At 37.8% G+C, this 16,673-nt stretch overlaps 2 protein-coding genes across 2 annotated transcripts in view; one reads left to right on the top strand and one right to left on the bottom strand.

Moving 5' to 3' along the window:
- Nucleotides 1–2,745, top strand: part of NPHP3 (nephronophthisis 3 (adolescent)) — a 27,255-nt gene extending 24,510 nt beyond the window's left edge. Inside the window, exons 26-28 of the mRNA XM_009895013.1 lie at nucleotides 953–1,078; nucleotides 1,919–2,034; nucleotides 2,240–2,745. Coding sequence (XP_009893315.1) covers nucleotides 953–1,078; nucleotides 1,919–2,034; nucleotides 2,240–2,420 — 423 coding nt within the window. The 3' untranslated portion in view covers nucleotides 2,421–2,745. The remainder of the gene's footprint in view (nucleotides 1–952; nucleotides 1,079–1,918; nucleotides 2,035–2,239) is intronic.
- Nucleotides 2,746–6,817: 4,072 nt separating this feature from the next.
- UBA5 (ubiquitin-like modifier activating enzyme 5) overlaps nucleotides 6,818–16,673 on the bottom strand; it is a 14,139-nt gene continuing 4,283 nt past the window's right edge. The window contains exons 2-13 of the mRNA XM_009894963.1: nucleotides 16,614–16,673; nucleotides 15,461–15,506; nucleotides 15,279–15,368; nucleotides 13,979–14,088; nucleotides 13,450–13,536; nucleotides 12,694–12,778; nucleotides 11,731–11,835; nucleotides 11,486–11,613; nucleotides 10,154–10,289; nucleotides 9,614–9,689; nucleotides 7,486–7,592; nucleotides 6,818–6,918 (exon numbers count right to left, since the gene is read on the bottom strand). Coding sequence (XP_009893265.1) covers nucleotides 6,835–6,918; nucleotides 7,486–7,592; nucleotides 9,614–9,689; nucleotides 10,154–10,289; nucleotides 11,486–11,613; nucleotides 11,731–11,835; nucleotides 12,694–12,778; nucleotides 13,450–13,536; nucleotides 13,979–14,088; nucleotides 15,279–15,368; nucleotides 15,461–15,506; nucleotides 16,614–16,673 — 1,114 coding nt within the window. The 3' untranslated portion in view covers nucleotides 6,818–6,834. The remainder of the gene's footprint in view (nucleotides 6,919–7,485; nucleotides 7,593–9,613; nucleotides 9,690–10,153; nucleotides 10,290–11,485; nucleotides 11,614–11,730; nucleotides 11,836–12,693; nucleotides 12,779–13,449; nucleotides 13,537–13,978; nucleotides 14,089–15,278; nucleotides 15,369–15,460; nucleotides 15,507–16,613) is intronic.

Below are 16,673 nucleotides of genomic sequence, written 5' to 3'. Positions count from 1 at the left end.
GAGTGGAGGAAGAGAAGGGAGAGGAATCGGATGTAGAAAATGACAGTTATTTATAGACAGGTATTTATCCCAGATGAATTACTGATCATCTTCAGACCATGGCCATGGTAACATGGTAACATTGAAACAGTAAAGAGAAAATTTGATTTGAATTTTGCGGTTATAGTGAACCATTATACAATGGATGTTTGCAGTATTTAATTTCTAATTGCTATTAAATATGAAAATTCACATTCTAATAATAGAAGCCCAAGCATAGTTCTGAAGTATATTCAGTTAACGTGTGAGCAGATTTAAATTCGGAAGAAAACAGATTTGCTGAAAAAAATAATCTATAGTAAAACTAGTTGGAATATGAGAGGGGTATTCTAGAGAAACCAAAGTCAAGAAGCCAAAGCCTTGATCTGGTGAATGGGAAGCAACAGGTGCTTGAAATGGCATTTGGACCCTGGTGTTCCAAAGAAGATGGTGCAAACACCACTTCAGTAAGCAGAAAACTGCTCACAGTTAAGGCAGCTACATTCCCATTCCCATATCACTGGTAAAACTTAGGCCCTCTAGGACAAAAAAAGAGCTCCCTGCTCTTATTTATGGCAGGATGAGGAAACGCTAATGGAGAAAAGTATTTGGATAAAAGTACAACTGAAAATTCTTTTTACAGCCTTCTCAATCAGACACTTGTGGGGAAAAAGTTAAATTAAAAAAGAAAGAAATAAACATAGCTGAGAAACATATTAACTGGGAGTTGAATATGCTCAGTATTTTGGAAAATCACGTCTTAATAAATATTCATGATAAACAATCTGTGCAGAATATAACTATGAATTAACCAAAATTAAACCCTTATTCTGGAAACAGTTATGTCTTCTCTAAGGCTTTTTGTTTCAAACAGATTTTACTGTTACCGTTTTGACCCAAGAGAACTGAATTACTTCTTCCTTGTTATTTCTAGGGAAAACTTGACAAGGCTGTTCCTCTGTACGAACTAGCGGTTGAAATCCGACAGAAGTCATTTGGCCCAAAACACCCTAGTGTAGCAACTGCTTTGGTGAATCTGGCTGTCCTTTATTGTCAGATGGTAAGTTCTTCATGTTTTACATGTTTATTATTCCTGTCTTAGACTTTTTTATGATTTGGACCTAAATGATACCAAAGAAACTTGATCACATTTAAAAGGGAATTTCCTTCTGAGACTTGCAAATTCTCAGGTTCCATCTTAAAAGTTGAAACGATATTTGGCAAGGAAAATGTGTGCAGGGAAGAGATGGTTGCTGTGACTGGTATTTTACAAGGACACTCGGCCTAATGCTTTTTAGGTAATTCAAAATGCCTACATGCTTTATAAGACTAGAGCTCGAGTCCAGCACTTTCAGTGATGCAGCAGTTATCACAGTATGAGGGAACACAGCTCCACCACGGACTTGGAGTGAAAAATAATCCCTTGAAATTTGTGTCCCGGAATGAAGAGTACCCACCTTGATCAACTGCAACTCTGTAACTAAAAATCTGAGAAGGCTGTAGACTTTCTAGTCTAAAACTTATATGAGATTCAAAGGAGATGCAATCAACTTGCCGAATTCCTTACTTAGCATCAATAGGAGTGAGCTGAAGACTGTTTTCTTGTTTTCCGTATTTCTGCAATCTGCATATCCCTGTTTAAAATCAAACAGGGATTAAAGCTGCCTCAGGTATAACTAAAGAGCATTTGGTAACTCAAAACTTTCAGGACCGAGATTTTCAAAACTGCCTAGGAAGTCCTCAATTATCATCCTCATCTGTCAACAGTATCAAGAACTCAAAACACCTTTTTGGTTAAATATGCATGACTTTGTATCTAGGATGTGTTGATAACTATGTTGGAAAAAAGAATAGCATATGTAATATATGTCTGTAACAAACAACTTTCTACTATCCAAAGAAAAAGCAGATTGAAGCTTTACCTCTCTATGAACGTGCATTAAAGATTTATGAAGACAGCTTTGGTCACATGCATCCTCGTGTGGGGGAAACTCTGAAAAACTTGGCTGTGCTAAGGTAAGATTATATGCTTTAGCCCTATAAAAGCAAATTCCTGTAAAAATTACTGGATGAAACAAACCATCCTGCACTTGTGTACTTATGAGTGAAATAGAGAGCCTTAAGTACACTTTGTTGATAGCATGGTGTGCATTTCAATTTAAATGAACTGAGAGCCTTTTTATATTTGCTTGTTTCAACATTGTTTTACTCCTGTTTAAAGCTACGAAGGGGGAGACTTTGAGAAGGCAGCTGAACTTTACAAGAGAGCCATGGAAATAAAAGAAGCAGAGACTTTGTTGATAGGTGGAAAAGCAACTTCTCGACACTCATCGAGTGGAGACACATTCAGCTTAAAAAGTGCATTATCACCAAACATTTTCCTGGAACATGGACAAAGGTGATACAGACCTTCTCAAAGAAAAGGCAGTCTCTATTGCTATTTTAAAGCAGACATAAAATTATTAAGCAAATCTTATTTTTTCTGGGATAACGTACTATTTTGGGATCGACACCTGTCTTCGTGAATGACAGGGAAACAAATGTTTAAGCTTGAAATGTTAACTTTGCATACTGTATGGTACAAAGCAAGCTTCTTTCATTGTATATAGATATGCATATTAGTTACTAGCTCAAGTTATAGCTAATACCAAAAACATTTGGATTTTATACCTCGTAGCCTAAGTGCCAGGATTACAACAAGTTAAATTGAACCAATTGTATATACTTTATCGGGTAGTTCTTACTTCTATGTTGTAATAGCCTGGCCTAGAGGGTTTGTGTGGTTTTGTTTCATCAATCCTTTCTGCCTTTTCAAAAGTCTTTAAAATTGTTTCTAAAGAGACAGTAATTTTGAAAAAGTCAAAATACTGTTCCACCCAGAGTTTCACCTGCAGGGTCATTTCAGCTTTAAGCAAACTTACATTCAAGGGACTTGTACAAAAAAAAAAAAAATGGTTTCCTTGGGAAGCTAATATATCTAAATATGTCATCATCTACAGTTAAAGCTGTCATCAGATTCAACTGTGTTCAGTAAAAATACTTCCCCTAAGGAATCAGAATGAAGATGCTTAAGACCTGATTCCCTGTTGTTAACCCTTTAGCATTACTTTCAGTATTTATCTCATTGAGTCCCTTAAAATACAAGAATGTTTATATTAGCTGGAAAAACCTAGTGATGCCAAAATGGTTTGCCATCAGATAAAGAGATGCTAATGAAATCTACCTGCCTGTTGCATTTCTTAATACCCTAGTCATCTGGAAGAATCAGTTTGAAGTCTGTTCTCATTTGGTGCATAAATCCATGAATCAATTTAAATACATGCTACAAAAGGGCTTTTTATAAAAAATTGAATGTAAGTGAACAATTAATTGAAACCTCACTAAAATGTTTCAGAGGCAACTGATGTAAAGATTTATTTGATCCAGTTCGAAAAAAGCAAATGGCCTTACCTCAAAGACCTCTGCAGTCTTTTTTTGCTTTAAGAGTAGAGTAACTATAACCCTTTCAGCAGTCATTCTGGTTGGAAGGAATTTAATATTTTTGGTAAGGCTGTAACTTGCCAAAAGAAACAGATATACAACCCAAATATGATTTTTAAAATCTAATTGGAAAACAAATCAAAAATAGCTCTTGATGGTATTACAATACAGCAAAGAGAGTTGACACTTCTATAGCTCTCTGGATATTTTCCTTTTACTTCAGAAAAAGGGGTTTTAATCAAAGGAAGTTTTCCCACTGTATTTCAGCCATCTTGAAAAACTGCAAATTAGAAAGTTTCTTTGCAGGACTGTTACCGAGTGAGGAGAGGGGTGGAAAAGAAAAAAAACAACAACAACAAAAAAAACCCCACCACAAACAAATAAACAAAAAGCCCAAACCCTCACCCTTCTCAGCTTGTATCTGTTTCTGTTACCTGCTCTTCTCAGACCTGTTAATTCCCTCCCCTAAAGCCAGTGTTATGAATTATCAAATGCCTGGTCAAGCTTGTCACCTCTGATTTTAACATGTATAACGATACATCTTGTTCTCCTAGTTTTCCTTATTGTTGCTAGCTTAAATAAGAAGTTATTTTCTAGACCTTCCGTGTTGTATCAGACATTCCCCATTTAGTGACTTCCAATTCTCAACTGTTACTATTCTTCCCTTGAGTCACTTCTCTCCAACTTACTCATAGGTTGCATGGTTGCTTTTGGAAGAAAAATCAATCCCTGAAAAGCAGATCCCAACCATCCGTGGTCCATTAGCAAAGACAGTGAGGAAACAATAGCTTACCCTGTCAACCTAAACAAAATCCTTTATCTACAGAAAGTAAAACAGGATCTTGAGTAATAGTAGAGGACCTGGCCATAAGCTTCTGCAGCGATAGCCATAGCGCTCTTAAGACAGTTGTTCATGTATTTGTAATTGTACCTCACGGACATTAAAGTAATTTGTATATTTGGTGCATGCCAAGTATTACTTCTATGTAGGCAAACTCCACCTCAAAACAGAGTGTCAGCAGTTTCAATGGCGATTTAATCATACAGTCAGAATACCAACATCTCAGTAACATTCATGATTGATACACTGTAAACACTGAAAGTTTCTTTTATAAGATTGCCAAATAAACAAAGCTGGACTAAACCATTGCAATATGCTTTAATTTGTTAGTTCATAACAAAAGAAGACATAAATTTCCCATTAGGTTTTACAGTCAGAGTAGATTATACTTGTAAATGTCTTTTTAATTTAAAAATGATCCTTAAAGCTGCTTTTTTTGATGCTGTTTACTTTTAAAGAATTTTAACCATTGGCACATATACTCTTAAAGTATTTTCAGACTTTCAACTTGTATATACAAGAAGAATTTTAAATAATTAGAAAGTAACAGGAGAACTATTTTGTATACGCTGTAAGTGGGCATACAAAAAAGTATATTAATTGGCTCATAAAACTGTACGAGAAGTAAAATGGTAAACAGTTGCCTCTTGTAAAGCTGTCAATCATGTGATAGCAGCCATGTCAGCCAAAAAGTTAAGAGTCAAGATTAACAGAGCCATTTGCTTCAGAATCTCCAGAGCCAGGTGTGTGCCTCACTTTTATTGTTCCCAACAGAAAGGTAAAGCCACAAAGAAATGTAACACTTAGTCTACCTTAGCTTGATCCAAGTGTCAGTTTTAGTTACACAGATTCAAGTACATACTTTTTTAATGATCTCATTGTTCTATTTCCTTTCCCTCTTTGCAGTTCACTTCTAAAATCTGTTTTCTCCAAAACTGAACTCAATAGAAAAAAAAAACAACTTCCATTTTACAGTATAATGCACTACACACAAAGCCCACCCAAAACCTCCCTCACTAGCTTCAGAGATTATTTTTATGTAAATAACAATCTGGTGTCAGCTGTGGAGGAAACACATTTTGAAGTTTGTAACTGTTGCTTCAAAATCAAATATTTTTTAACTAAGTATTCATTCAGCTGCCCTAAGAAACAGAAGCACCTCCACAATATTACGCTCTTTTTACGTGTTGGTTGGATACTGCCACTACCGTTACTAGCTGGTTCTGTGTTGGCTGCATCGTGCTATGGAAAGGTTTTTTGAACAGCCCAAGCTGGAAATATTTGTATTAAACTGCAAAGGCTGAAATTTACATTCATCTAAGCCAAATCTAAATAATGATCAAGTTCTGGATCAGATACCCACAGCAGTTAAAATATTTGAAATTTATACTTCCAGTTCTGCAGGGTACTGGCACTACAGGTCGTGTACATTTACAGGTCAGTTTAACACATGATAATTTAAAAGGTAATGCTACTGTGTTAGCATTATTTACAAGACAAATACAATAGCTCTGCTACTCCACTGCAGATAGTTGCAATACTAAAAAGAGTTCGCAGCACGTAATTTCAGAAACTTTCCTATGCAAACTCAGGTAAAGTATATTCCTTAATATGGCCTTTATGATGGGGATGGATTAGAATTATAGCTAAACTTTTAATAACCAACAAAAATATAATGTTTAGATTTTCAAAGACATAGACAAAATCTCCTGTTTTTTCCAATGTTCCTGGTAATTCTTAGATTTTGTCATGAAAAGCACCTGCCAGCTGAAATAGTGACGTTTGCTAATAACCAGTCTCCTAGTATAATTATCTACTAACAAAAGACTTCGCTTTGTTGCAACATACTCAAATCATTATCACATACAAAACACATAGACAGGTATTTAAGAACAAGCAGTAGTTAAACATGGATAAAACCAGAGAAGTTTAAAAAAAAAGCCATCCCAGAGATACTTAAGGCAGATGAAAAGGCTGAAATGTTCTATTTACTCAGAAAAAGTAACCGCAGCATGATCCATGCTAAGAATTTACAGAGACCAGTGAACAAGGACAAGTACAAGTGCATGGAAAATCAGGAGCAGCAATGAGTGAGGCACGATCATCTACCCTTGACCTATGCAATCTGCTCCAGTGGATTTCATCTTTCACTTGTTCTACACTACATACTGTTCTCATCACATGATAGTGCATATAATGTGCTATGCCTGCCCTTGTTAGTTTATCCATCTCACTTTCTACTGAACATCTGGACGCTGGCAATGCTGAGAAATTAGCACAACTCCGTATGTTAAAGACATGAACAGACATCAGAACATAAACAAGGCAATTCTGTTTCCTTCCTGCCCCAGTAACAGTTCTGTTTCATCAGAAACATAAAGATAAGCTTCAGTGGAGGTAAAAAGGGGGGGCTCGGGGGGGGAATAAATAGTCTGGTCTTCTCAAAATCCAATGTCAATCCAAACCTCCAAAAGTTATACTTAATATTTGTTTTGCTACATGTTTCTCATTTTGGCCATGAGTTCTTCTAGGCTTTCTTCAGACTCAGCCACTGTTTCCTCAGTTATCAGATTCTCTTCCTATTCAGAGCAAGAAGAAAAGGTTAGCAACAAAAATAGCAAACAAAACCACCCCACACAAGTAAGCTTTGTTGCAATTATACCACACCATTTTCCTAGAACCAAGCACTCAATTGCAAGATTAGGCCTAAGTGATTACAAACTTAAATTGTAGACTATTCTGACTAGGAGTTGGAATGTTAAGGCTGTAACACATGCAGATTCTGTGTTCCCTGGGTGTACTAACTGCTCTTTGGCTGCATACAGCTTTTACAAGATAGATATGGTAAAAATTAATTAGTCACCAAAATATCAACTGAGAAATTCGTATTTGTTTTCCCTTTCCTGCCCCGCCAAATACATTCAGTCCTGTCACCTCAGAACTACATTCACACTTAGCATCCATACTTAAGGAAATATGTTTCATAGAAACATGAAACTGGACCATAGAAGGCACCAATCGGATGTACTGAGGTACAGTTTTACTGGAATTGTTCAAGATGGAATTTTATTTTAGGTTTAAAGGGTAACCAAACTGGCTGGTATTATAAATTTAATCTACAACATGTATTTCAAAAATTCTATTACCTTGTTTGGGATAGTATATGCTACAGTAATTCCCTCGGGAAGCTCAGGTACTGGGCCAGAAGCAGCCTTCAGCTCATCTTCCGACATTTCTGATACTAATTCGATGCCTTTGCATTAAAAGGAATGAAGAACTCCATTAAAAGTTAGAAGAAAAAGTTCTTTAATCACTATGTTATCACAGTAAGAGGAAAACTGCAGCTACTTTTCTGAAATAGAAAAAAATTTAAAGCAGAAGGACCTTTGATTTTAACTACTTCATTCCACTATTAATACAAAATATTTTCCCAATAACAATATATGAAATGGTTCTATACAGGTAACTAATGGACAAGAATGACACCTCTCCTATAGGACTTCCTTGTCCTTACCGTTTAAATTTGATCATGAGGACAATTCTCCCAAGGGTAAGCTAAGATTATTTTCCTTATCATGTAATAGGCAGAACGTACATATCTGTTCTTGAAATGGTTATATAAAATGCGCTTACCATTTCTTGAGAAAATTCCTTCTAATTTAAAGCCCTCAGAGGAATCTAAAAATCCATGGCATACTTTAGCACAGTGGTTATGGAAGTGACAAATGCCCTTTAGTTACATATTTAAAAGGAACACATAGTGTTGCCTGACAAATTTGATGGCCTTCTATGAAGGGGTTACAGCAGCAGTGGACAAGGGAAGATCCACTGATGTCATCTACCTGGACTTGTGCAAAGCGTTTGTCACCGTCCCACACGATTATCCTGGTCTCTAAATTGGAGAGACATGGATTCGACAAATGGAACACTCGGTGGATAAAGAACTGGCTGGATGGTCACGCTACTCAGAGTTGCAGTCAACAGCTCGATGTCCAAGTGGAGAGCAGTGACGAGTGGTGTTCCTCAGGGGTCGGTACTGGGCCCTGTACTGTTCAACATCTTTGTTGCGGACATGGACAATGGGGTCAAGTGCACCCTCAGCAAGTTTGCCGATGATAACAAGCTGTTTGGTGAGGTAGACACGCTGGAGGGGAGGGATGCCATCCAGAGGGACCTGGACAGGCTGGAGAGGTGGGCCCAAGCCAACCTCATGCAGTTCAACAAGGCCAAGTGTGAGGTCCTACATGTGGGTCGGGGCAATCCCAAGCACAAATACAGGCTTGGTGGGGAATGGCTGGAGAGCAGCCCTGAGGAGAAGGACCTGGATGTGCTGATTGACCAGAAGCTCAGCATGAGCCAGCAATGTGCAATTGCAGCCCAGAAGGCCAACCGTATGCTGGGCTGCATCAAAAGAAGTGTGGCCAGCAGGTCAAAGGAGGTGATTCTGCCCCTCTACTCCACTCTCGTGAGACCCCACCTGCAGTACTGCATCCAGCTCTGGAGTCCCCAACATGAGAAGGACATGGACCTGCTGGAGCGTGTCCAGAGGAGAGCCACGAGGATGATGCGAGGGCTGGAGCACCTCTCCTATGAGGAGAGGCTGAGAGAGTTGGGGCTGTTCAGCCTGGAGAAGAGAAGGCTCCGGGGAGATCTTATTGCGTCCTTCCAGTACCTAAAGGGGGTCTACAGGAGAGCTGGGGAAGGACTTTTTACTAGAGCATGTAGTGATAGGACGAGGGGGAGTGGATATAAACTGGAAGAGGGCAGGTTTAGATTAAACATTAGGAGAAACTTTTTCACTTTAAGGGTGGTGAGGCACTGGAACAGGTTGCCCAGAGAGGTTGTTGAGGCCCCATCCCTGGAGGTGTTCAAGGCCAGGCTGGACATGGCCTTGGGCAACCTGGTCTAGTGGGAGGTGTCCCTGCCCATGGCAGGGGGGTTGGAACTCGATGATCTTCAAGGTCCTTTCCAACCTAAACCATTCTATGATTCTATGAATGCATCTTCTCACATCTTTCGTATCTTCGGACCATCTTCTGACAAAGATTTTTATTCAAACGTCGTTACATTTTGAGCCTAAAACCTGCACGTTACACTAAAAATACATCATTGAGTTGTGGTAATGTCACTGTCAAAACCTGTGAAAAGCCAGCAGTGATTACGCAGTAGAATTTACAAAAAATAGGTACAGTTTACAATGTGTTCACCCAAACCAATGACTTTAATTGAGTCTCAGTACTGGGAACATCATTTCACCTCCAGTTGATTACTTACCCCAGTCGTTGTCTTCGTGTACTATTTCTTCTTCCTGTTCAATTACTTCTTGTTTTGGTCGTGCAGCTTCTTTTTTCTGAAGGAAAAACACACAAAAAAATAAAAACCATAATATATATAGTAGTCCAATTTTCATCCACAGCAATGAAGACCCAATCTAATATTCACACGTCTATTAAGTATTTAAGATATGCAGTCACCATTTAGAACTTTGTTAGGCATAAAAATGCAGAATACTTTCAAGTCAAAAAAACCCAAAGCCACTGACACTCAAAAAAATATGACTGCCAGAAAGGTTGAGCAATTACTGTAGAAAAAAATATTATCTAACTGAATGCAAGCCATTCTGCCTACCCTTTGCTTTAAGACAACTCAAAAGTACTGTATTTTTAGAAACACATGCCACCATCTGAAGACAAGGCTCCTGAAAATAGCAGTAGCGGTGAAAGTTTTCTTTTACTACAGGTCTGTAGCTTGCTTTGTTCTTAAGACTTTAAGAAAGGAAAAAAAAAAAAACACAACTTAACCAAAATATTTTACCTTATAATTTTCTTGCTGTTTTCTGCAATTTTGGTCACTACATTGTGGGTTTGGCTTCATAGACATAGTTGGAAAGAAATCCTGCATCGCATTGTAACCAAGGTAATAACTCACAGTACCAAAATTTAACAGGTATCTAGAAGCACAAACAGAGAAAGCAGGCTCTTATATACAGGTGCAAACCCAAAAATGCAGTTGCTCAAGGAATAATTTTTCCTCAAAGAACTTTTGAATACACTTTCACACCAGTGAGTTGTAAAGAGTTACTCTAATTGTCTTAAAATCAGCTGTAGTCACCTGACAACAGCATAACCCGGTCCTCTTGTAGTGGAAGTGTGTGAGAACAAGTCAGCTACAGTCTCAGAAAAAATAGTTTAGTAAGTAAGCAGTTTTCTCTTGAGCCTTAATCTACTGCATGAAACACTCAGGTACCCTGTATTACTATGGGAGAGTTTTCAACAACTAATCAGAACCAGTTTAATCTTTACTGTAGGGTCAGATTCGCAATGAAAATAAAGATTTAAATTAAGCTGCAATGTTTGCGTTCTTCATTAAAGAAAAACATGTGTTGCTATACAATTTTATATAATACCACTCTCTGCACAGCTGAAAACGGAGCTTTGTTGTTTGCAGGCACACTTGCAAACAGTACTTTTATTCTTTGTAATTAGAAATTTTTGGATAACTGACAAAACCAAGCTAAAGCTAAAAACAAGCTAAATAAGATCCTAATTCTCAAAGATGCTTGTAAAAGATGGTGCGTCATTTTGAAACCGAGTCCAAAGTTGTTAAAAAATTTTCCTTGCTGATACGTGCAGTTCTTTTAGCAGTTGGAGTCATATTTTAATATTTTCTAAAAGTATTGTCACATGTCATATTGCTATTTAACTATTTTTAATTCATGTCAGGTTTTTGGAATACAAACACTGCAAGAGAAATTATTTACTCTTTGTCCATGTACAAAATTTCAAAGACAAGTCAGCACTGTAGTGTTCCTGTGTATAATTTAGTGATGTCAAATGGGAACATGTTTAAATGCATAACTAAGGGAGTGAAAAAAAAAGTGTATATGTATGCAGTAAGAGAAATTCTTAGGAAAACTCTGAAGACTCTCCCTTACCCCTGGAAAGTTCTGTTAAAAACAGTGGATCCAAGGTAAACACGCCAGTGATTCAAGCAGCGTGTATTTCAGCCCTGTCCAATGATGCCAACACCTTTAGGAAATAGGCCACAAACATATAAAAAGAACCAGACCCATCGTTATGAAACGTTCCTTCAGGTTTCTTTTTCTTACGGTGCTGTACATTGAATAGCAACAACTCAGTCACTTACTTCAGAACATTTTGTACGAGAATTCCTGCCACAACACCCATAGTTGTAGGAAGACTAGCCGCACAAACTCCTTCTCGTTTTAATGTTTTCTCATCAATATTTGCAGCAACTACAAGTGGAGGAGCACACTGAGGGGAAATAAATTCAGTTTAAAAAATAGTGTTAAAAAAACCCTAGCCAGCTAATCCTCATACTCCCTATCTCACAAACAAGACAAATGAACAACTCCACAGAGCACTGCATACCGCGAAACAAGCAGATTCACCAGGTATGATCAGCTGTATGTGTCCTGATACTGCATTTTCACTCACTCCAGATTCCATCCAGATTTGTCCAAGTTCATTGCAAGCCTTATAAACACAGAAACACACACATCAGCACTGCAGAAGTACAATGAGAAAAAAAAAAACGTTGTAAATTGAGAGTGATTAAAGACATTGATCTTCCTGCTTTAAGACAAAAAGGCTATGATCAGAAAAAGGAACATGAAAGGTAGAATAGAAATTGTTTATCAGAGTCTGAGGACAAATCAAAGAACAAGTTAAAGTTGTCCTCACAAAGCTCACCCTTTGTGCTTTCCTGACAAGCTGAGACTTTTGAACAAATACAGGCATTAGCGATCCAGCTATTAGATGCACGCTACAGAATCTAATTGCACAAACTATTTTTAGTGGCGTGGATTCAGTGTGTCTGTGTACCTTCAGTGCATGCAATCTGCAGATCAAGTTAGCTGAAGGATAACAGAAAACATGCCTTTGGAACATAGCCTACAGTGGTTGCTACTATAAAGAAAATCAGTTTGATTAGGTACACAGCTTTAAAAAGACAGTTTTAGTATACAAAAAGTCATATGAAGTATACAATTAGCTATACAGTCTTCAAAAAGTTTGTAAGATTCAACATGCCAGGCTTTGATAATACCTTTATATAAATGGGATAATTTGGAAATACAGAGAGGGCTTACAACACTTAACTCTTTCACTAACTGTTAGCTGCTAGTAACTTAAAAGTCTATAGTTATATTTACACACATAAAATGTGTTTTACAAGAACTGGGTAAAAGCTCAGATTCTGTTTCCTTAAATCAAAGGGGAACTTTCTTAGATGATTCTCGGTAAGTTCCTGTCTTTTCTCTAGTCTGCAAAATTCCTAACAATATTTACAGGAGAAAATCAACCTCTATAAGCTCATGCCTTAGATGGCCTTACCGTGTTAATTGCCATGCGAGCTTCAAAGTTATCCACGCAGCTCAGAACAAGATCAACAGGCTTCCCTTCCTCTAGCGCACCGTTACTGAAATAAGTATCAGAAGTTTACAATTAATTGGTGGCAGGACAAAATACCAACATGGCAACTAACATGCTTCTTTAGAGTACAGAAGCACATGGGAAGTGTGTTCCTAACAAAACTTGTGTAAATGCAGAACAGCATCTTAGATCTACAGTAGAAACAACAGCATGCTGAAGCTGGGATTTAGATACATGCGCATTTTACATTAAGTAAGTTTTACATAGTATGCACTCACAGTACAAAGTATTGGAGAATGGTATCTTTGTACAACATAACTTTTCCCATTTGCAGTTATTTCAGAACTTCTCGGTGAGATCCACTAATAACTATTTTCTTTCTTCATTCTATAAAGCATACCTGAAACTACCCCAGATCAGTGAAAATACGATCTGATCTGTTTTCTATAATGGGAAAATCCTGTAAGACCTGCAGCTTTGGCTGGGAAAATAAAGATGCACTAACAAAAAATATAACTATGTAACAGTAGAAATAAATGCCAACTCTAGAGAAAAGGTCTAGGCAGAAATGTCTTCACATATACATATTTCCCACTGATTTTCAATTGGAAGCCATTAAATTGGAAAGAAAACCCAACAACAACAATAGAAATGTGAGGCTATATAGAACCACACATCAGCAGAAGTTAGCGGTATGCTTCTGCTGAGAGATTTTACCTTATTCTATCCATGAAGTGTTCAAAGTTGTCCAGTGTTGTGATGTTGTAGTTATGTACTTCAAATTGAACATCAGGATTAATATTCCTTATGGAGGAAATAATATAAATCAATATTAATATATACCACGATAACTTGCATTCTACTCCCTAAGTTCACAAGTGCTTCTACAGTCTTAAGCTTCCAGTCTGAAGTCTAGAATACACCTATATTTGTCAAAAATTCACAGATTACATGAGAAAAAAACCCACAACATATTGAAGTGGCAGAGTTTACACCGAACTTCTGAGCAAAATTAGCTATACTTAAAAAGACTTACTGGTTTTCAGAAAACTCACTTTTTTTTAGACTGTAATGGTTTTGGCCAGTACAAAAAGGTCCTTATACTATCAACCATTCCCACAACTATTTTATACTCAAATTTCCAATTAGGTCATGCCACTTCGCAAGTGATTAAGAGTGAAACATCGTTTTTCTGGAGCAGCATTCTGGGTAAATACATTTTGATACCCATTTCTCTAAGTTATACCTCAAAGTATGTTCTGCTGCTTGAACTTTACTTAATCCAGCTTGATGAGGTTGGAAGAAGAGTCTGTTCATGTTTGCCAATTCCACTTTGTCATAGTCAAACAGAAGCAGCTACAATAAAGATTGTATTAACATATGTGAATCTCCAAAGACTCTGCAACCAGAGCACTATGGCAAGCCACTTTAAATAACAAAACGCATTTTAAACCCAACAACAACAAAAAAAAAACCCAACCAAACAACTCTCCCCCACCCCCTGCCATCCTATTCAGTTCACATACAAAAGGTACCAACATTGTAAGTATGTGAAAGGCTGAATTCTAACTGCCATTCACCAGGAACTGATTCCATAAGTCATGAAAACCACTCTTAATAAAAAGCAATCTGTTAATTTGATCTAAACTAAGAATATTCATCAGATTATCTACATGAACACTATCACCTCTTTTATCACATTCCTACTTGTTGTTATGGCATTAACTAGAAACGTGTAATTTGTTTCACTTGTCTTGGCATGTAGTTCTTCAAAAACAATTCACATAAAATACCTACATAATACATAAACTTACTGATTATTATAAATTCTGAATCAACTGACCAATGCCCTTTTCTATGCCTAAGATGTTGGTCAAAAAATGCTCTTTCAGAGGAAGGGGGAATAAACTTTGCAATAAAAAATTGCATCACCTCTGTATTAAGAAACTTCTTAAAGTTCCAAAAGTAAATGGTCAGGCTTTGCCTAGAAATACAAACACTTAAGCCACTCCCCAAATTCCTTCTTTAAAGAAAAGTCCTGTTCTAACTTTGGAGGTTCTTGTTATCTATACACACATCAAATTATTTTTAACTGCTGCTAAATTATAAGCTCTAAGTCTGCCACATGAGGAACTAAGGTTTGTGATACAAACATGTTTTTTATATCTACTGCATTTCAATTTCATGAATATTGACTTGTTCTCCTAACATAAGACTTAATCTTCTATGCAAGTTACACCCTCCTTTTTATTTATTTTGTTTTCCTTTTGCAATAATCCAGTATGAAGGTGAGATAGATGGGCTGATGTAAGGGCACAGAGAAGACAAGCATCCTAGCAAGAATCATCCTCATGATACAGCTTGAGTAAATCAATTTTACTAGCATAAGAAAAATACAGACTCTTCATTTGTGACATTTATGCAACTGCTGGTCTTAAGTACCTTTTTATTTGGGCAAAATCAACTAAATGAAATTGAATCTAACTCTTTATGAAGAAGACTGGTCCACCTACTATAAAGAAGCAGAAGAAGAAAACTCTCATTACCTTACCAATGCCACATCTTGTCAACATTTCAGCAGTCACGCTGCCAACTCCACCTACTCCTACTACTGCAACTGTAAAGGAACGGATTTTCTGTAGAAAGAAAGAAAATACAGGTCACTATATCAAAAGTGGTCCTCACAGGGAAAAAATGCAAGGCTGTTTTAACACAGATAAAATCTTACCTCATAGTCTTTGACTATTCCCATTCTTTTTAACGCCATCAGTCGACTACAAAGGAAAACAGCAACATTATACAGAAAATGCTCTCTATGTTTCTAATAACAATTTTGCTTTTCACATGCTTAAAATCACTTTTGCTTTAAAAATAACCCCACCAAGCACTAAACTCCTGTTTTCCCTGCAGTTGTCATTGCCAGCTAGATACAATCTAAATGAGATAGTAGATACTTTCCTATTAGCAACAGCAATGGAGTACTAAACCTGCAGAAATTCCCATACTTATTCAGTTGATATGAGTAACGTCAATGAAATCAGGAGGACCCATAGTTAGTTTTGTAAACGAATCCCTGATTTACAGAATGAAAGCCTACACTTTTTTCTTTAATGAACCATCTGGCAGCAGGTCAGCGAGAACTCTTCCACTGTTTTCTGATCAATTTGATTAAGGTCAACATAACATTCGAAAAAAATGAATTAGCAAATATCAGGTTGTGAGCATAACTGGAAAAATTTTAAAGTAATATTTTATCATGCTATTGTGTTTTTCATTGAAAGTATCATTGAAAGTACAAGTATCAGCTTGTATTAAAGCAGTTAATCCTGAAAAAAATAACGCATCAGATTTCCAGAACCTGAGCATTAGAAGAGGTCCCAGATGCTAAAGACTTCTCTAAACCAAACTCTAAAATAGGTAAGTTAGAGGAATGAGAGTAAGACCTCATGTAATACCAAAAACCTGTGCCATTTATCAGCAACTTAGCTGAAAAACTCACCAGTTTCCTCTCTCCTCCTGTACAGTAATGCAAGATAATGCAAAGTAACCCCAATGCACACCCCTGCCAGCCCACTCAGGTGGGCAACTGGAGAGCATCTCTTCCCTCCTCCCCACAGAGCACCTGACTGTGGCATTGCCCCGACACCCTCCTCAGCACACCCAGCCCCATCCCTTAGCCCCCTACCCGGCCTAGCCCACGTCCACACGCCTTTTCCCTTTCATCCAGGCCCACAGTCCCAACCCACGCCTGACACCCCATAGCCCTCCCTCTTCCCCATCCCCTACGCCCCGACTCGGCCCCGGGCCTCCTCCCCACGGCTCCGTCCCGGCCCTCTCCCCATAACCCAACGCCCCTCTGCCCGCTTCGCCCCAGGCCGCACCTGTAGGGGTTGGAGTCCGTCACCTCCGGGCTCATGTTCTCGATGCGGGCCCGCGGCGCC

Source organism: Charadrius vociferus, unplaced genomic scaffold (genome assembly GCF_000708025.1).
Source record: "Charadrius vociferus isolate BGI_N301 unplaced genomic scaffold, ASM70802v2 scaffold51, whole genome shotgun sequence".
Taxonomy (NCBI): domain Eukaryota; kingdom Metazoa; phylum Chordata; class Aves; order Charadriiformes; family Charadriidae; genus Charadrius; species Charadrius vociferus.
Note: the sequence above shows the minus strand (reverse complement) of the source record. Positions and strands in the feature narration are given on the sequence as shown.